Genomic DNA, 21,392 nt, shown 5'->3' on the forward strand with positions numbered 1-21,392 from the left:
TGTAGGGGCTGGCAAGTCCAAAATTTGTAGGGCAGGCCATTAGGCTAGGAAGTCAGGCAGGAGCTGATGCTGCGTCTTGAGGCAGAATTCCTTCCTCTCCAGGAAACTCTAGTTTTTGCTCTTAAGGCCTCTTCAACTGATGGGATGAGGCTGACCCACATGATCAAGGGTCACCTCCTTTATGTAAGGTCAACTGATGATAGATGTTAACCACATCTACAAAATATGTTCACAGCAACACTTACAGTTGCTTTTACTGGCTACTGCCATCCAGCCAGGTGGACACTTAAGACCACATCAGAACTCTTTTGTCCGGGGCTGAAACTAACCCAGGAGTTTTGCCACGCATCAGACATCCAGGGAGTCCTCACTCCCCTCTCCAGCTAGTGACACTGCACTCAGGCCACTGTACAACCTGGAGGAGCAGAGGTTTCCTCATGTGTGTGGGAGACAAACAGGGCAGGACAATGCTAGCTCGTTTGGGTACAAAGGCTTATTGGCCTACAGGTTCCCTATTTTTTTGAGCCATCGTCAATGAAACAGTAGATGTTTAAATAATTCTGAAAAGGCAGATTGCCAAAAAGTGTGGTGGCAGAAGTTCCCAAACAGACTTTAAAAAGTAAGTAAAATATTAAAAAGTAATTAGAGATAGAACTAAAAAGCAAAAACGAAAATCCATTAAACCAACAAAGAGTTCCGTGGACATGAAACAAAGTCCAATACCATAAAAGAATCCAGAGCAGAAGATAATGAAATCTGTAAGGAATTTAAATGATCAAATCTTTGCATGAAAGAATAATCTTAAAATTGATTAAAAAATAATTTCTTTAAATACTAGGAAGCAATCTTCAAGCACCAAGGGTGGTTTTCAAGAAAGAAAAAGACTTTTCCATTTATAAAACACAGTTTATATACTAACTACTTTGAATAAAGATTTGATGAAAGCACATATGAAACTAGGTAAAGTAAAGACGGATTTTTAATAGTCCAGAAAGCTTTTGGAAGGCAGGAGAATAAAACCAAAATTTAACTGAATGTGTGAGGGCAAAATTTGACTTTGAGCATCCTGGAAACCAGAGCAAAAGTAGAAGCTAAGAAGCTCACCATTCCTGCTTTGGAGCATGTGTCTGCAAAAACGTAGTATCACCCCCTGAAAACCAGCACTTGGGAAACAGACAAACAAAAAATCTTATTTTTTAATGTAAAAAAGCATAGGTATACATAAAGTACATAATAGATATGCAGTATATAGTCTAAGTGATACATAGTATGGCTGTACTATTAAAATTTCATCGTGAGAGTGATGGAGGGAAAAAATGTCTAAAAAAGGCTCCTTGAAAGGTAATTGTGAAAAAAAAAAAAAAAAGGTTAAGAAGTAGTGTTTCTGCGTAGAAGGGATATGTCCCCACATGTATAGAGGCAAACCTTCCCCTGGAGCTGCATTCCAGAAGGAATGCATGTAGCAGGCACTGTGTGCAGAGGCCGGTTTGTCTCTGATTATTGTGTTGCAGCCCATCCATTGATTTACAAGCTGAGAAAATGTAAAAACTCTAGTTTTTGCTCTTAATGAAGCATGAAGCGTTTGAGCAGTTTACTCATTGGTGAATGAATATATTAGCCTATTTGTAATTCATATTAATAAATAGGAAATTTCTGCAACATTTTGGCTGTCTTCACTTTTCTTTAACTCTGTGCTGTATTCTCTGCAAACTTCCCAGCTCTAGAGATCCCCGAGGGATATAAGGTCCTTGGGGGGCTGTGGGGCAGGGATTCCAGCCAGGGTTGTGCAGCGCGAGGATTAACCTGGTAGATGGGGGAAGAGCAGGAGCCCACACGTCATTCCACAAGAAAACCATCATTTATCATAGGGCCAGGCACTATTCTTTCTGTGTTTTTTTTTTTATAAATACAATTATATTTTATATCATTTTATAAATTTTATAATTTTTATTTTTATAAATACAATTATATTTATAAAAATAAAATACTTTTATTTTATTTTTATAGATGGAGATAGAGACGGAGACAGAGTCTCGCTCTTGTCGCCCAGGCTGGAGTGCAGTGGCACAATCTCAGCTACTGCAACCTCCGCCTCCCAGGTTCGAGCAGTTCTCCTGCCTCAGCCTACCAGATTGCAGGCACTTGCCACCATGCCCGGCTAATTTTTAGTAGAGACGGGGTTTCACCATGTTGGCCAGGCTGGTCTTGAACTCCTGACCTCAGGTGATCCTCCGGCCTCAGCCTCCCAAAGTGCTGGGATTACAAGTGTGAGCCACCGCACCCGGCCTATTCTTTGCGTTTCTGGTGGCCGCTTATACAATGTGGGGCACAGACTGCCCAAAAACAACCTGTCCCGAGGTTGGGCTCTCCGTGGTCGCCTACATGGGTGTGCCCATTCGACGATTTCTAGGGTTGTGGATAATATTCAGTTTCTCACACACTCGATAGAAGATGAATATCTTGGTGCAACAGTTGAAACAGTAAAGATTCTTCAAGAAAAAAATCCCACATTCACACAGGCCTACAGTTTCTCGGGGGTGGACTGGATATTTACAAGCATGAATATGCTGAGGACAGCACCTCAGCAGGAGGAAGAGCCTCCCAGCTTCCTGGGCTCCACAGCAGCCTCCTCCTAGGCCGGGTTAGACGGGCAGAGGGGCACATCCTTATGGCTTCCACACATCTGGCAGGAGCAGAGGTGAGAGCCCCGTCCATTGAGAAGAGGACCCCCTGCCTTCCTTGTTTCTTGCCACCCCAGATCCAGCCAGATAGGCCCTGGAGAAAGCTCTCCATGTCCAGGCCTCTACAGCTAAATCACACACCCATTAACCAAAGCCCTCTCTTAAATTAGTAGCTGAAAAGAGACCCCATGCAGCCCCAGAGCCCTCTGGGTTTGGTGATGGGGAAGCACTCAGCTGGGCTCTGCTCAGCTCCTGTCTATCAGGACCTGCAGCCATGCACGGGACACGGGCACTTCCCATCTGGGCTCCAGATCAGACACAATTAACAGAGAGGATTAAAAACAGTGTTGGAGGAAGAGGTGCGTATATAAATGTGTGTCACCAAGCACTTTAACAAAGCAGAATAGAAACGGCAGCGTCTGTATTTTACAATCAAGGATGAAAACATAATTTGTCAGACACTGTGAGTCTTTTAAAATAACATTTTATTTTTCGTTGTCAATGATTAACTTTTGAGTCTATTAGAAGAGTATCATGATTATAGTGAATAAAAAAATATAGATGAGAGAATACAAATATTAGGTTATACAAAGTTAGTTTTTAAAAAATCATTGTCCACCAAAATTTTCAGGACTTTGGAGTTCTGAAAAAAAAAAATTTGTGTGTGTGTGTGTGTGTGTTTTTTTAACACTTCCAGCAGTTAAAAATTAAGAACACATATGGATAATCATTTGTGGACGCCTATTATAATAAACAGAAGGACCACAAAAATTAAAACAAGTTCTAAGAACTATCATATATACAAATTTCTGTACAGAATGAGGACGAAAACAATTCACCCAATTAAAACCAGCTCTTGTGGTACACATACTCTTTTTCAGAAAAGAACGAACATTTGTCTTCCTGCATTCACTTGTTTTTCCATTTGATTCAGTATTCTTAATGCTGTTTCCACCCCATAAATTAGTAACTGTTCAGTAGCTGAGAAATATCCTATTTTCAATTATGCCAGGGGAAATCAGGAGCTTCCCTGGAGGGGCTGAACTTCATTGTCTGATGTAGGTTGGAGACACACCTCAACCAATGAAGTCACACCACCGGCTGGGACAAGGAAGGGCTGGATAAAACATCCCATGACAGTGAGGAGGATTCTTATACATCATCACTACACAGCTTCCCAAGAGTGACGGCCTCGCCTCTCCTACTTGGCTGAGCTCAGAGCAATTGAGCTCTTTGCAAATGCAAGTCATTTGGCACAAAAAGAAAGAATGTTTGGGCAAGACTCGGACTCTCTCAGAGCCAGACACACTCAGAGGCCCCCAACTCTGATAACTACAATGGCACATCCCGGACCCACACCCACCTCCCTGACCCACCTTGCTCCATGACGCTGAAGGCCACTCACTCCATGGTGAGAACTGAACTCCTCTGAAGGAAAAGCAATTGCACAAAATGTTAACATCACAGGCCCAATGAGGTAAACAGCAGACTCAGGGGATACGGAAGGAGAGGACATGGAGACGGGGAGGGGCAGCACACTCTTTGCAGACAGCCTCGCGACGTCACTGCACGATCCCAGAATCCACCGATGTCTGCTTGCGAGTTGTCTTTGGAGGGGGAGGAGGTGGAGTTTTGCTGGGCAGTGGAGGTGGCAGATGCTAGAAAACATGAGGATGGGGAAGACGTCACATTACTGATGTCCTGACAGAATAGAAGCCGTCTCCAAGTGGGGTCTGACCTGGCACAGCCACTCAGCTGGAACCATCCTCTCCACATCAGTTGGGCTCCATCCTGTCCGACTTGGGGCTGGCAGGTCTACTAGGCTCAAGACTGGGCTGCTATGGGCCTGGGCCTTTCTGACGCCTCTGAGAACTCTCCCACCGTCTGCACAGCTCCTGAGAGGTACCATTGCCCTTTGCGTGGCCTTTTTAAATCTAGATGCTATCGACCAAGTTATCCATCTATTGTCCAAGGGATAAACAAGTCCTTAGAGGCACTCTCCAGGGGTGAGATGAGAGACCTTCTTTTGCTTTCTGAGCCTCGGGCAAAGGTTAGCAAGCTTTTCCTGGAAAGGGCTAGATAGTACATATTTCCAGCTTTTCGGCAGGCCACATGGTCTCTGTTGCAGCCACTCAACGCTGCTGGTGCGGCCGAAAAGCGGGCATTGACAGTGTGTACAGAAAGGGGTGTGGCTGTGTTCCAAGAAAACTATTCACAGAAACAGGTGGCTGGCTGGCTGGCTTCAGCTCATGGGCATATATTACTTTAGATTCACAAAAAAGAACATTAATTTCCAGTGTGAAGATAATAGCAAACCCCCTGCTGATGGACCTGGCTGGAGTGTTATGACTGAGGGCAGCTGCACCCTATTGCCTTTGGGACCCTCATGCCCATCACACACACCTGATGTGCAGGAGACTCTCTGGAAATATGGGTCGATCGAATAGGAAAATGGATGAATGAGTGAATAAATGAGTCAGTGGATAAATGAAGAAATAAACAGGTAAGTAAACAAATGAATGAAGAAGTGAACAGACCAGGGTAAGTGGGAGCATGCCACAGGCAGAGGAACCAGAATGAAATCACAGAACACTATCATCTAACTTAAGGGTAAGAGTAGGTTTTTAACAGCCTCTCCATGTGGGTTTGCATTTAGCTGAATGTGAGAAAAGAGGTTTTCAAGGATAGACAGTGACGCAGTAGTCTCTCACTCATCACCCAGATTTCCTCCTGATTCACAGACGAGTAAATACAAAAATGACCTAGTGCTTAACACAGAGAGGAGAATAAATGTGGAAAAGTAAAGCTGATATAAAGATGTCCTATGAGTATATGACCTTATATTAAGGAAGGTAAAACAACAAGTAAGTGGGTGTTTTTAGGGTTGGTTAGAACCGTTAAAAGAGACATCTATTTTGAGGTCTGATGAAACTGTTTGTTTACATGTGAAAGCCACACTAATAGGCCAATGAGGAGCAAGTAAGGACCAGACTAACACAGCCTGATACCAACACTGCGCTGCAGATGACCTCTGTGCCAAATATGAGCATGTCAAAAGTTTATCACCATTAAGCAAAATGATAGCTCGGATTACTGACAGGAAGAGCCATTTGGAAAGAAATGACAGCTTAGTGGCAACAACTAGAGACAGAGTTGCCTACAAGCCTGAGGCTGATCAATGAGAGTGACAGGAGGATATTGATCACACCCCCATCATGGCAGACGGATGATCATTATCCTAGAACAGCTCTCAGGGCCTGTGCACCCCAGGAAATGCAACCGCTTCTGCCTAATGATGACATACTAACCACCAGCGTGTCACCTGAGCATGCACTCAGGCTGCAAGTAAATTAAACAAGAAACAAAGACCAAAGACACTTGGGTCATTAATCTAATTGAATTCACACCCCCTTTATAAATTGAGACAGAGCTAATCCATGTTATCCCGTACTTAATCAACCGTATGTGGCTTTGGTAACCCACAATGGTGTATCCAAGAAATTGAGACAAGAAAATGTTACCCCGGAGTTGATTTGTAACAAGAAGAGGGATTGGCTGTAATTCTACGTTTAGAATTTTGAGTTTACTAGTGTAGGGAGACTAGGGGGAACATTCCTGCCTTTCCAATAAAATAAAGAGATGAAAATGTGCAATTAACGAAGCTGTTAGGGAAACAATACTCCAAGCAACCCGATATTCTTGCTAGATCCCCCGAATCTCCTTTTGCTCTCACAAGTAGTTAGCAATGCCGGGGGAAGGTCAGGCTTCCATTTCTGTGGTGCAACAAACCATTCCAGCCTGTCAGAAAGCCCTCTTCACAGGGGAACCTGGTGCCTCCTCCAGGGCCGGAACGGGGAGAACCAGGAGAGGAACGGGGTGGATCTCAAAAGAATGTTTCTAGAACTGTCAACTGGTAACTGAGGTGCTTGTTTAAATGGCTTTTTATGACTTTGACTAACATTTGTACGGGCAGGCAGGCCCACGGGCTGTTCGGCAAAAGGCACTTCAGGTGGGATGAATGACTAAAACAGCTGCTGGGGGGTACCAGCTTCAGGCACTGACGCCGAAGACGGGTTCAATCAGGTTGCCTAGGCTTACAAAGGCCAGTGCTGCTGGAGGAAGCCAGGCCAGCACCCCCAAACTAGCACTGGGGAGGGTGCCCAGGGGTGGGGGCACAGTGAGGGTAACTGTGCCCAGGAGCCAAACCTGGCTGTCCTCTGCAGTCTCTGTAAGGTGAGTGCCTGTCACCACCCATGAGTTCCCAGCACCAGGTGAGGCTGCCTGGAGGCAAGTTTGGAGATGAGCTTCTCCAGGGCCAAGCAAGTGTATAACAGGTGCCTGCCATACAGGGTGATACTGGCCAACCTCTTTAAAAAAAAGTCAGACCTCTTGATAGAAAAGCTACTTCTCAAAAATCAAAATTTCATTAGAATTGCATCTCCAGTGGAATGATCTCCATGGTGATGATAACGGATGACAACCTTGAAATGTCTATCCTCTTCCTCATTCTAAGGCATGGTATCAAAATGTGCTTTTTGATGCAGTTATTGATAATGACGCAGAGCCACAGATCTTACCCACCGGAGTCCTTCCTGCTTTGATATCTTTTTGCAAAATCAAACCTGGGCCCATCATACATGGTTTTCCTCATGTGCTCACTAGCCCGAAGTAAACCTGCTGATATCTGCAATGAGGGACTCGTCCTACTTTGTGGAGGGGAAGCAATGAAAGCCCGTGTTTCAGTTTGCCGACTTACCCTCTGGTGTGGAGGGGGAGGTGGAGGTGTTGGCGAGCCCAGCAAGTCCTGGTTTTCCATCAAGTTCCCGTAATCTGCCACGCTGCCTTTGAGAGGCAGAGGGGGTGGGACATCGGCCACGTCCACCCCCGTCATGCCGTTCAGCTCCAAGCCTGGAAAACCGGGATCTATTTAAAATCAGCCCGACTTCCCCACGGAGCCTGACTGCTCAGGGAGCTGCTCCACGTTCCCTCCCAGAGAGGCAGGCACAGCAGAAACACTTCATCTGGCAGACACGCTTGTCAACAGAGCAGATGAGGGCCGGGAGGGAGCGAACACAAAGGGTGGGACCCTCTCCTAATGACAATGTTCTAGAAGGGAGAATAGCAAGTATCACATGACAACTAAAACCGGAGCATGAAGCAAGGCATCGAGCCACGGTAGAAAGGGTGATGTTCACCCCGGTCTCCTCTGTCCCTGCTCAGGCCCCCTACCTCGGTGGAAGTTAAACAGCTGGGTGCCACAGGGCCATCTCCGCTGCTGCTGCTACCGCTTTCAAAGCCCAACCAGGCCTCTGCAGTCACCCCTGCAGTTACCACCTGGAGAGATTCACTAAAGCAAAGTCTAACACGGTGACCAGCCACCCAGCTTCCAATCTCTTTCCACAGGAAAATCCACAGTCGTATGACATGAAGTCATTAGCTGTAGCAGTCACTGTGGCTGTTGCTTTAAATAAGCCAAGCGGAAGTACAATTGATTTTTAAAGTAAACTGGAAAAAATAGCTGTTTTCAAACGGAGGAATAATCATTAAGGCAGGATATTTTCTCGACCCTTGTTGAGACTCTTAAAAATAATTTGTTTTCTTTTGTATTAAAGAGAGAAAAATGGACATTTTTATTGATGAGTCTCTTTTGGAGCTTTCCCCTAGGATCCATCTGATGGAAAATCCTTTATTAGGAAAATGCATCCTAGGAAGGCCACAGTGTCAGTTTATAAGGAAGCTCTGCCATGGGGCTGAGGGAAATACGAAGGCTTCGGTGAGTGACTGTCTTCATGATTGCTGCCTACTTGTTTGTTATTATTGCGGTAAGATATACATGACATAAAATTTGCCATTTTAGCCATCTTTTAGGGGACAGTTTGGTGGCATCAATCACATCGACCATGGTGGACAACCATCACCATGATGTATTTCTGAAACATTTCCATCACCCCAAACAGAATTCTGTACCCACTAAACAGTAACTCTGCACTCCTCCCTCCCTCCAGCCCCTAGTATCCTCTATTCTACTTTCTTATTTTTTCTTTTCTTTTTTTTGAGATGGAGTCTCACTGTGTTGCCCAGGTTGGAGTGCAGTGGTGCGATCTCAGCTCACTGTAACCTCCGCCTCCCAGGTTCAAGTGATCCTCCTGCCTCAGCCTCCTCAGTAGCTGGGTTTATAGGCACGCACCACCACACCCAGCTTATTTTTGTATTTTTAGTAGAGACGGGGTTTTACCATGTTGACTGGCTGGTCTTGAACGCCTGACCTCAGCTGATCCACCCACCTCGGACTCCTAAAGTGCTGGGATTTGTGAGCCACACCTTTCTGTCTCTATGAACTTGCCTTAGATATTTCATTTAGGTGGAGTCATATAATATTTGTCCCTTTGCGACTGATCTGCTTCACTCGGCATCACGGTTCTGAGGTTCGTCTGTGCTGTAGCACATGTCAGAACTTCACTCCTTTCTACGGCTGGGTAATATTCTATTGCATGGACATTTCTTTGGATGTACATTTTGTTAATCTGGCCGTCAGCTGATGGACATTTGGCCTGTGTTTGCTTATTGGCTCTTGTGAAAAATACTGCTATGAATATTAAGTATCTGAGTCCCTGTCTTCAATTCTGTGGAGTACAGGCCTAGCAGCAGGACTGCTGGTTCATATTATGTGTTTATTCTATGTTGAACTTTGGGGGAACCACTAAATTGTTTTCTGCAGCAGCAGTGATGGTACCTGTCTTCAATATTAAAATAGATTTTAAACACATTTTTAGAAAGATCATGTAGTAATAGTGCAAGGATATGAAGATGCACCCTCCAAAGACATATCAAGTGCCCAGAAAGCTCTTTGCCTACTCAGTTAAACTCACGCATCCACTCCTGGAGCCAGCGTCCCCACCCACCGACAGTCTCCAGAATCATGACCGCTCCCCTTTCAGCAAGAGGAAAATCAGGAGCAGAGGACAATCACTCACTGCCTTGCACAACCCTCGCCACAGGGCACGGAGCTCTCCTGCCTGGGACCCCTCTCTGTGCCACAGGAAGGAGAGTGGGCTCTCCGGTTCTGCTGCCGTCCTCACCCTCAGCACCTTCTCCCTACCAAGATTTCTGCTCTCTGCTGGCTCTGAATCTAGTGGTGAAAAGCTGTCTACCACTTAGAGTAAGTTGAGTAGAGTCTCTCCAAAATGTAGACCTCTCAGGGCCACCCAGAACCTCAGAATGTACCTTATTTGGATGTAGGGTCTTTGCAGATGTAATTAGTGAAGGATCTCAAGGTGAGATCATCCTGGATTTGCAGTGGACCCTATATCCAATGACTGGTGTCCTTGTAAGAAGAGAGGACGCAGAGGAGGCAGCCACGTGAAGACAGGGGCAGAGAGGGGAGTGATGTGGCCACAGCCAAGGAGGGCTAGGGACTGCTGGGAGCCACCAGAAGCTGGAGGGAGGCCTGGGACAGGCTCTCCCTTGGAGCCATCAGAGGGAACCAACTTGCTACCTCCTTGATTTCAGAGTTCTGGCCTCCAAAACCTTCAGAGAACAAATTTCTGCTGTTTGGAGCCACCAGTTTTGTGGCAACTTCTAGGGTAATTTAAACATTGGTCAAAACTAGAAAAATAAGCTGTGCCCCTGAGCTGTTGCCAGCTGCCTGGAGGTGCTTCTCCAGCACACGGTCCTAGACACAAGCAGGCCCACGGCCTCCTGCAGCTCTGTGTCCTGGGATAGAATGTGTGGCGGTTCCATGTGCCTCACGGGTCCCCTCCACATGGACCCTGGGACAGACCCTGCACTTTCTGCCCCTCCAGCGCTGGAGACCTGGGCTTTGGGTTTTGGCTTGATTTGTGGAAGTCCAGACTCTATGGCCTGTCCCAAGGGACGCTCCCAGGAAGCCAGGTGTTTATCTAAACTCCCACCCTCTGCTGCAAGGGGAGGGAGGAAGCGCTTCTAACCTCAGAGCCTTCAGTGAGGGGAAGTCACACGGAGCTATAGCACGATTCGTATGTGGGGAGTGTTCCACTTACTTGACTGCATGCTGAAGCTGAGCTTGGCCCTTGGTGTAACCGGAGGGGGTGTTTGCTGGGAGGACGGTGACGAGGGGGACACCGAGAAGCGCCTTTCGCTTCCAATGACATTGATCACCTGGCTCTTCGGTCTCTGGGGCCGCAGGGGACTTATCTACATCGAAAGGACAGAAAGAGCACAGTTAGGGTCTGTTATGGGCTGAGTTGCCTTTCCACCTAAATTCCCATGTTGAAGTCCTGACCTCCATTACCTTAGAATATGACCTTAACTGCAAATAGGGTCCTTGCAAATGGTCAAGCTAAGGTGTGGCCTGTTAGAGTGGGCAGAGAGTAAGACATGAACAGGAAAGGGGGACCAGGGAAGGAAACTCTGGAAAATCTCATGCCCCAGAGACCCCCCAAAACACACATGCTAGGTGTGAGCAGAGGGGAGGGGAATACCTAGGCAGGAGGGAGCGTCCTGAAACACCCCGTAAGACACCCAGTAATTGCTCCCTCTGCAGCTAACCTGTTACAATGTAGCTAGCTACATGCTGATCAGGAGGGAAACGGGGCAAGGGATTAATTCCTAAGAGATGCACACGCACAGTATGTACAGATTTGACCCCTATACGACCTTCTTGGGGTGGCGGTAATGAGCAATGCTGCCATCAGGTAGGTTCCTATTGATCACTGAGCCCCACGTTTGCACGTCAACTAGCAGCAAGGGACAGCCCCACAAACCTGGGTGGGAACTAGGCAGGGAAAAGCTGGAGACTTAAGACAGCGCGGGGAAAACAGACAAAGACAAAGAGAGAGGCTTAAGAGAGAGGTGAGAGCTTAAAACAGTCCAATATAAAAACCGCAACACAGAACTCCTGGGGGCTGCTCTCCACAGGGCCAGCCTGCTCCTCTCCTGAAGTCTATGCTACTTTTATTTCCTTAATAAGCCTACTTTACCTACTTTACTAATTTCCCTACTTTACTAATTGGTCTCTTTGCTGAATTCTTTCCTCTAAGAAGACTAAGAACCAGGGACCTGCACACTTCCCAGTAACAGGTCCTAATCCGATAGGACAGGTGACCTTATGAAAAAGGGAAATCTGGACACGGACATGTCCAAATTTGGGAGGGCACAACGTGAAGATGAAAGCAGAGGTCAGGGTGATGCTTCTATCAGCCAAGAAACACCAGAGATGGCAGCAAACCCCCAGACAGGAGGAGAGAGGCATGCACAGATTCTCCCTCACAGCCTCTGAAGGAATCAGCCCTGCCGACGCCTCTAGAACTGGGAGACGATGAATTTCTGGGGCTGGAGCTGCCCAGCATGTGGTTATGGCAGACCTCCCCCACACGAGGGGCTGACACTGCTGTCCTCACACAGTCTGGGCTGGATAGCACATCGCAGGTGACCCGAATATAGATGCAAAAGTGGCTGAGTATTGTTGCAAGCCACGCAGATACCCAGCGAGAACACATGGGGCAACCTCCGTGCAGTCAAGAACAGAATCAATGGCCTGTTCCATGGCAGAATTATTCCCAGGTGTGCTCAGCATGCTTTGGTCTCCTTGGCGTGTACCTGAAAGTCTAGGAATTGGCTGAAGGATTTTTGCTATTCCTTTGCTTTGCTTCTTCTCTCATCCTGGGTCATTACTGGGCAGGGATTCTTTTTCTCTCCTTTTCAATGCATTTTTTTCCTGCTCATCTCTGGCTTTTGGAGGCACTTGACTTTCCCCCACCTAAGCCCTTTCCCTGTTTGTTCCATCAGTAAGTTGTATTTACATATTTCTTACAGGTTGGTCTCAGATCATCAGGCTTTGGGGAACAGGAGAAGTTACAAAATACTCTGAGGCAGGAGTAATGAGAAAACTTATTAACCCAGCCAAAAAGGAGGGGTCAAGGTTCTCCCCCAAAGAGGGGCAGGCAGGTGAGTGGGCAGCTCCAGGCTTGGTGCTGCGGCTGGGTCTGGGGGCCTGGTGGATGCGCTGTGCTGGTTTGGGTGAGCAACAGAGCACGTAGGCTTCAATGTCTGCCCCAGGAGGAGTCAGCCGTGCCAGGGCCAGTCTGGAGGTTACTGAGGCTGGAAGGAGGAAATGGGAACTAGGCTTGGGAGGAAGATTCGGGCCCTCTGGTAAATGAGTGACAGAGCCAGGCCAACAGGTCTATTTTCAGAACTATCCTGTGCTGTCAGGGGAGCCAAGCGCCCAGGAGCTGCACCTCCTCTGAAGAAATGGCCTTGTTCCAGGCAGCAAAACTGCTGTGGGAAGTCAGGAAAGGCCGGGTGAAGTGCTGGGCTCTCTGAAGGTGAATGTGCCGGCAAGAGAGATTTGGGGTCTGCTAAGGTGCTTCTCCTGGCTTTGCTGCATCCCAGGACGGGTGCATTCTGATTCAGAGAGCGTGAGGAGGCTGGACTGCTGAGACGCAAATCGCAGCCTGGAGGCCGGAGAGGCTCAGCTAAAGGTCAGGAAATTGTTGATGATGCAAATCAAGTAGGAAACCGAACCCAGCCACAGGGGTGAGGAGGGAAAACCTTTGCAGAGCTGGGGTGCAGGGGAGGCCAGCAGGGGGGAAGGGCAAGGAGGACACTACAGTGGGGGTTGCCGGGGGGGTGGCTGGTGTTGTCCCCAGGGAATGGGTTGCTGCTTCTGCTCCTGTGAACCGCCTCCCCACCTCCCCTCCTGCGCATGGCTGGTCACAGGCACGCAGCCACCTGCTAGGAAACTTCAGGTGTCTGACTGTCCTCACAGACCTTGCTGGCACCCGTGCCCTGGAGGAGGTGGCCTCTGAGTAGACAGACAGGTTGCTGGGCTGGACCAAGAATAGTAAGCCTGTCCCCAGTGGGAGGTTCAGATTCTCCACCTCCTGGTGCTGGAAGGTTCAAGCTGACACTGGGCCAGATGCTGAGAAGCACCGCCAAGGTTCTGTGCTCTGCCCTTGGTGAGTTCCTGTGGATTTGCTGAGGGTGCCAGGGCCAGCCGTGGGGAAGCAGCCCTTGTGGTGCTGCCCCTATCCCTGCTGTTTGTAAGGATCCTAGAAGGATGCGTGGGCCACCAAGGGCAGGGACAGAAAATGCACTGTGCTGGCTCTGTGCCTGTCATGTGTGTGCTTGTGTCCTTGGACTTCTTTTCACACAAGTCAGCTGTGATCAATTCTGCCACTTGGCACAACTGCTCCGAGGCCCTCCAATTTAGCATCTTAAAACAGAGCTTAAATTAAAATGTATGAAAGACTTGCACAGTGTCTGGTACTAAGTAATATTCAGAAATGCTTCTGTTCATTCCCCTACGCAGCTACAGACGTGAGAAATCTACCTGAGGCTTGAGAGAAGGAGACTTCAGCCAGCCTCGGGGGTGGTGGGCATCCCAACTTCCCAGAATAGCAGACTGAGCATGCCGTGTGGTCAGGAACCCCTCGATCTGCTGGAGGCTGAGCGTCTGGGTACTTCAGGCCAGCCTCCAGCCAGTGCCCCCCTGGTCTGACATCCTCAGCCACCCTCATGGGAATTCTCCAGCCCAGCTGCAGTTACAGCACCTACCCACAGGCCGCACAGCAGCGCTGGCCTGTTGCACGTCAAGTCATGGCTGGGGCGTTTGCCTTCCACCTCTAGATAGCCAGGTAGCACATGACTGCTTTCTGAGTGGCATGAAGTATAGATAAAACGTACCTTCTGGGTTTTAAGTTATAAACAAGCACTGCAGTATGTCTAACCCTCTAATCACAGCCTGCCGACACCCAGGGCTGAGACAAGCAAACACCTACCCATTTCCAGGGAGGGCAGCTCCAATCCTGACTTTGCCTTTGATGCTGACAGCCCATGAGAACTCCTTTATTTTTGTTTCCAACTACAGCTAGCACTTTCGGAATCAAGTTCGCCCCGGAAGTGGGCTGTGCCTCATCTTCATACTCAGACTCTGATACAGCTCGGATATCTGTCCCCTCCAAATCTCATGTTGAAATGTTGGGGGTGCGGCCAGTGGGAGTCGTCTGGGTCATGGGAGCAGATCTCTCATGAAGGGCTTGGTGCTGTCCTTGCAGTAAGGGGGTAATGAGTGGGTTCTCATTCTATCAGTTCACGTGGGACCTAGTTATCTAAAACAGCCTGGAACCACCCCCCGCTCCCCACCCATACTCTCTTTCTCACCATGTGACATGCCTGCTCCCCTCCCCTGCCTTCAGCCAAGAATAAAAGCCTCCTGAGGCCACACCAGAAGCCAAGCAGATGCTAGTGCCGTGCTTGTACAGCCTGCAGAACCGTGAGCCAAATCAACCTCTTTTCTTCATAAATGATGCAGGCTCAGTTATTCCTTTACAGTAACACAAAACAGAAGAACACAGACTCCCAAAGCGGTGCACTTCTGGGAGGATCAACCCTCAGGCCCAGCCCCAGGATGAGAGCCAGCTCCTTGGTTTCACCGCCCTCAAATGACCATGACTGTGGAATGAACGAGACTCACTGGGACCCGTTTTTAAGGTCAGCTCAGCAGCACGGGTCATGTGAAGTCCCTGTAAGTCCTTGGGAAAGATGGCCAGGAGATTTAAAGGTGGGGCAGATGAGACACAGCAGGATACCCTAGGACCAGGTCCAGCTGCTGGGGTCCAGTGGGAAGAGGTCTTTGGATTCTAGTTCTGCTGATTTTAACACTTGGGTCGTAACTAGCTTAGAGAGTTCCAGTCAGCAAGAGGCGAGGGGAAGGCATTAGCTGACACGGAGGACTGTTTCCTGACAACAAAAGGACTCCTGCTCATCTTCCGGGATATTAGGACACGTGTAGGAAACAAGTCCAACAGAGCAGCAGAGCCTAGCAGCAGAGCGGCCTCGCCCCAGGCCCCGAGGAAGGGGGACAAATGCTAAGCCCACTTTCCTCCAGGTCTCTCTGCGGCTCTGGCTGTCCTACTGCCTTGGGACATTCGAGGTTGGGGAGGAGGACCCCAGGTTTCTGAGTTGCTAATTTATAACAAGTTCAATAAGAGCCCACTGTCAGCCCTGTTGGCTACAGGTGGGGCAAAGGTAGGTCCCTGAAGCTACCGCAGAACGAGGAAAGATACCCTTTCAGGTTACCGTTTCCGAAAGGATCACAGCCTCGGACTGCTGTAGGGAAATGTCGGTGGGTTTAAATTCTTTCTCAAATATCTCTTGATGTTTGCTGTTCCTTTTTTCCTTCTTCTTGTCCTTCTTCTCCTTCTCCAGGTCATCCTTGTCCAGCTTGTCCTGGGACCTGGAGTGCATTTTCTTTGGCAGGAGAGGCTCCAGGGCAAACCTAAAGGAAAGGTCAATGACATCTTAATAGGAGAGCAATTGCTTTCCAGCCCACCGACATGTGTAAAGTCACTCACAATCCATCGAAGACATTTACAAGGAAAGCAAGGATTTAAAAGGGAGGCCAGGGGCGACTTCAGATTCATAGTCACCAGATGCAAGGACTGTGTTTCAATCCCAACACAGACAAACTGGAAAAAGATAGAACACTTAGCACGACTGGGCAAATGTGAAGTCTCACTGGATATTTGATGATGATATTAAGGAATTGTTCATTTACGATGGGAGGATGGTATTTAGGGTATATTTCAAAAGGGGAACCCTCGTCTTTTAGAGATTTATATAGAAATATTCCGTCTATTTTTTAATGGGGAAAAACAGATGTCAATGCAAAGAAATGTCTGCTACCTTAATTCTGACCAAGGCTCTATGATTACAGATAGATGGTTGTTTCCAGGTGAAAGCACTTTGCATGGCTCGGTCAGAAGCAAGCCGGGGCCAGCTCACAGGTGCTTGGAGATGCCCTGAGGTTTCCAGCTGGCAACTGAGCTGGAGACAGAAGACCTGCATTCTAGGTCTGCCACTGTGGGTGACTCTTCATGTCCTCGTAACCTGTGGCAGCTGTCTCACTTATAAAAGGGTATAAAGACACCACCACCCTTCTGCCTATCCCACAGTTGCTGTAAAAACACATTCGTGTTTACACCATGGAGTAAATGAATCCTGGGCTAGTTTCTAAGGCATGTACCAAAAGGTTAGTGTGCACGCACATCCACACACAATTGTGATTTGTCACTCCAACACAAGATTGGCATGTCCATCCTGTTTCTGGTCCTAGAAGTCCTATCAGGAGGTGGAAGAAATGGATCCAACTCCAAGACTGGAGTCTCATCCCTAGCAGCTCCTGCTGTGAGGAGGAGTCAGGAGAGATGGTTGAATGGATGAAGGCATGGGCCCGCCTGAAAAACTGTATAGCATAGCTCACATGGAAGGCAGCGCTGTTACTAGGATCTTACATTTTCAAAATATAGCCTGCTCTTTGGAGCTCTGAGCCTCACAGTAACTTCCAAACCTGACTTCCTTGACCACCTGGAGAAGAAATTGGCTTCTTCAAGGGGAGCATGATTTCAAGAGAAGAAAATTTAGCCAGCCAGTCATATTTTCATCCTAGCTCTAGTTTCTCTTACATGTATTTCTGAATGGGACACTTGGAAGAAAGCCACTGTTCTCATTAAGACGGCCACTGCAGGGCCGGGCGTGGTGGCTCATGCCTATAATCCCAGCACTTGGGGAGGCTGAGGCGGGTGGATCATTTGAGCTCGGGAGTTCGAGACCAGTCTGACCAACATGGCAAGATCCTGTCTCCACAAAACATACAAAAATTAGCTGGGCATGGTGGCGTGCACCTATAGTGCCAGCTACTCAGGAGGCTGAGGTGGTAGGATGGCTCGAGCCTGGGAGGCAGAAATTGCAGTGAGCCGAGATTGTGCCACTGCACAGCCTGGGTGACAGAGCCAGATCCTGTCTCAAAAAAACAAACAAAAACAAAAACAAAACAAAAGACGCCCATTGCAGCAATCTTGCTCCCCATTGATTTGCTCACTGTTGATTATTTCCATGTTGTGTGTCCCATAATGAGGAATAAGATGAACCAGGAAGGGAAGGATCATTTGCAAAACTACGCTTAAATCTGCTGAAGATGCAGACTGCCCAGAGCAAGGACCACCACCTATTCTTTGCTTCTCCCATCTAATATGGCTGTGCAGTAGGATCTGCTGTAGGTACATACACTATGTAAACAATAATGGTATTGAATCTAAGCACTGATTATCAATAGCTGTTAACATCTCCATAAGAGAGATAACAGGATATGATGTGCCTCTGAATGGAAGAACATACAAGTACCTATGAAGTCATCTTGTCCCTAAATCAAATCTGAATCTGATCAAATTGCTAGATTCAACTACCAATATGCAGGGAATATGGAGAATCGAGACATGAATTTAACAATGCGATAGGGCACGCTATCAGCAAAGTCCTGATGGTGGGGACCATGACAGGATACGCAACCTAGATTTCCCACAAATAAATTACAAGGGCAAAAAGGGGACTAAAAGAGACTTAAAGAGATAATATCAACCAAGTGCAAGGTGCAAGGTGGGAACCTTATTTGGATTTTGCCTCAAACTAAAAAAAAAGACATGACAATGGGAAATTAACACTCATATATTATTATAATATGGAATTCCTGTCAATATTTTTGGTGTGAAATAAACTATATGACTATAGTTTATATAATATAACCTAGTTATGGTTTTAAAAAAGAGTTCATACCTTTTAGAAATTCATAGTGAAATAGCTATAGATAAAATGATATGATATTTGAGATTTGCTGGAAAATATGATTGATACAGATTGAAAAAAAGATTAGTTAAAGGCTGATAATTGTCAAGACTGGCTGATGGGGTGTGGGGGCCTCATTATACTGTTTGGCCCACTTTGTATATATCTGAAATTTTTCTTTTTTTCTGAAACAGAGTCTCACTCTGTTGCCCAGGCTGGAGTGCAGTGGTTCAATCATGGCTCACTACAGCCTCAACCTCCCCAGGCTCAGGTGATCCTCCCACCTCAGCCTCCCAGGTAGCTGAGACTACAGGCATGCACCACCACACCCAGCTAATTTTTATATTTTTTGTAGAGATGGGGTTTTGTTATGTTGCCTAGGCTGGTCTTGAACTCCAGAGCTCAAGCAATCCACCTGCCTCAGCCTCCCAAAGTGCTAGGATTTTAGGCATGAGCCACTGTACTCAGCTTTGAAATTTTTCTATAATAAAATGTTTAAAAAATTTAAACTGATTGATAAAATATACCAATATTGACTTAGATCATTAAGGCATTTTGGGACACCTGAACTTTCGCACTGGATATACAATACATCCATATCCATTAGGTGAGAATTATTTTATCTATTATAAGCAACAAGCAAACATTTCATGATTTTATTCTAGGTTTAGCAGAACTTGAGATAATGTATGTAAGAAAAGGATTAGTAGCTGCTGTTTAGCTCAGGGAGAAGACCCAGGTTGTGAAATCCTGATGCATATACAAAGAACCCAGAGAAAGGCAGGTGGAGTTTTAAATTTTCATATTACGAGAAGCAACTGCCTACAGGATGAACTTTATTCTGCATGTAACCTGTGCCATTTGAGACCAAAGCCTCATTTTCTCCACATTAGCTAGCTAGCAAAGGGTGGTAACCCCAAGAATGAACACAAATCTGGACTGTAATAAAGATGCCTTCCAGTTAAAGGTTAAACAAATGCCTTCTGGGGAACAGCCAGCAGCCCGAGCTCACATGTGCAATTCACCACTCTTCTATCTAAAACCTCTCCATCAATTTCCACCCTAACCCCTATGTTCCTAGAAATAAAAAAATCTTTCCATAACCAGCCTGGGGATTTTCTCGGGGAGAAGCTGAATTAAATTTCTTTAGCAATCTTGCTGTAAGTGACAAGCACACATGATTTAAATACCTCTAAATTGAGAATTTCCATATGGACATGGACTTGTAAATATCAGACGCTGATAAAAATTATTGTTAAGAAAAAATGTGGGAATAGTTTGCAATTATCCATTGGGCACATCAGTCATTGGCAACAAAGGGCAATCAGAGTTGAGCCATCCCTTGGGGCTCTCTGGAAGTTTGTGTCTGTGTGTTGAAGGGGCCAGATGCCTGTGGGTTTGATAGGTTGATGGACTGTAAACCAAATGGGATTGGACACACAAACAACTGTACAAATCGGCAGTAAAACAATTAGAGGTTCTTCTGTGTTGTTTAAATTGCATGCAACATTTTTGTCTTTTTGTAGAAGAACAAACTTTACATGGTTGCCACTCAAAAATACAAAAAAAAAAAACCAATGTTGTAGTTCTCTTCGCAATAATCTGAGCTAATGCAAAAGCCACAGTGTGTGCTCAACAAATGTTAACTATTGGGTACTCAAGAGCAAAAATGCATCTCCAAAGTGGCCTTGTAGAAAGAAGGTGGCCCGGCCGGGTGCGGTGGCTCCCAGCACTTTGGGAGGCCGAGGCGGGTGGATCACAAGGTCAGGAGATCGAGACCACGGTGAAACCCCGTCTCTACTAAAAATACAAAAAATTAGCCAGGCGCGGTGGCAGGCGCCTGTAGTCCCAGCTACTCTGGAGGCTGAGGCAGGAGAATGGCGTGAACCTGGGAGGTGGAGCTTGCAGTGAGCCGAGATCGTGCCACTGCACTCCAGCCTGGGCGACAGAGCGAGACTCCGTCTCAAAAAAAAAAAAGAAGGTGGCCCATGAGTATTTAGAATAGTCAAAATCATAGTGATAGAAAGTGGACATTGGCCAGGCGTGGTGGCTCACACCTGTAATCCCAGCACTTTGGGAGGCCGAGGCAGGCGGATCACGAGGTCGGGAGGTCGAGACCATCCTGGCTAACATGGTGAAACCCCGTCTCTACTAAATATACAAAGAATTAGCCAGGCGTGGTGGCATGTGCCTGTAGGCCCAGCTGCTTGGGAGGCTGAGGAAAAAGAATTGCTTGAACCTGGGAGGTGGAGGTTGCAGTGAGCCGAGATTGCGCCACTGTACTCAGCCTGGGTGACAGAGGGAGACTCCATCTCAAAAAAACAAAGAAAGTAGACATCGTCAAGGTGTCAGGGGTAGGGAGAAAGGAGAATGTTTAATCGATATGGGAGGTAAAGAGTGGGGAATTGTTGTTAAATGGGTACAGAGTTTCAGTCTGGCAAGATTAAAGAGTTCTGGAGGTGGATGGTGGTCATGGCTGCAGAGTAATGTGAACGTACTCGATGCCACTGAACTCTTCACTTACAAATGGTCATGATCGCTTGAGCTTGGGAAGTGGAGGCTGCAGTGAACTGTGATGGCACCACTGCACTCCAGCCTGGGTGGCAGAGTGAGAGTCTGCTTCAAAACCAAAATTTTTTTAAAAAGGATAATATGTCTTTTATTTTCCAGAGTTATAAAAAGTAGGGACAGATGGTCATTCTCAGAAGCATTTGCTTAAACACCATTCCCCTTTAAAAGGCAATAAACTTCACCAGAAACAAAAATAAACAAAAAATTTGCTCTCCAAAAAAATGAGGAAGGGAGAAAAAAAAAAAAAAAAAGAAGGTGGCCCAGCCATCCATCATCATCAAAGCCTGACTCTGTGACAGTTGGCTTGGCAGAATGGTGTCACGGGTGGACAGTGGAGGATGTGTCATGCTCAGACCACACCAGCTCCTGTCCGGGCACAACACCCTGGAGGTGAACAGGAGATGAAAAGTACGATGCACTTGGCCAACCTGAAATGCACCTTGCTTCTTCCTAGGGGTGTCCAATCTTTTGGCTTCCCTGAGCCACATTAGAAGAAGAATTGTCTTGGGCCACACATGAAATACACTAACACTAACAATAGCT

General features: G+C 47.0%; 1 protein-coding gene across 9 annotated transcripts in view; it reads right to left on the reverse strand.

Annotated features, from left to right (window-relative positions):
* Positions 1-3,148: 3,148 nt before the first annotated feature.
* Positions 3,149-21,392, reverse strand: part of DOCK1 (dedicator of cytokinesis 1) — a 556,524-nt gene continuing 538,280 nt past the window's right edge. For all 9 annotated transcript variants that reach the window (XM_055245699.2, XM_055245682.2, XM_055245663.2 and 6 more), the window contains 4 exons: positions 15,738-15,936; positions 10,700-10,853; positions 7,438-7,589; positions 3,149-4,339 (listed from right to left, as the gene is read on the reverse strand). In XM_055245699.2, the coding sequence (XP_055101674.2) occupies positions 4,244-4,339; positions 7,438-7,589; positions 10,700-10,853; positions 15,738-15,936 (601 nt within the window). In that variant the 3' untranslated portion in view covers positions 3,149-4,243. The remainder of the gene's footprint in view (positions 4,340-7,437; positions 7,590-10,699; positions 10,854-15,737; positions 15,937-21,392) is intronic.

The sequence above is a fragment of the Symphalangus syndactylus genome, chromosome 2 (assembly GCF_028878055.3).
Source record: "Symphalangus syndactylus isolate Jambi chromosome 2, NHGRI_mSymSyn1-v2.1_pri, whole genome shotgun sequence".
Lineage (NCBI taxonomy): Eukaryota > Metazoa > Chordata > Mammalia > Primates > Hylobatidae > Symphalangus > Symphalangus syndactylus.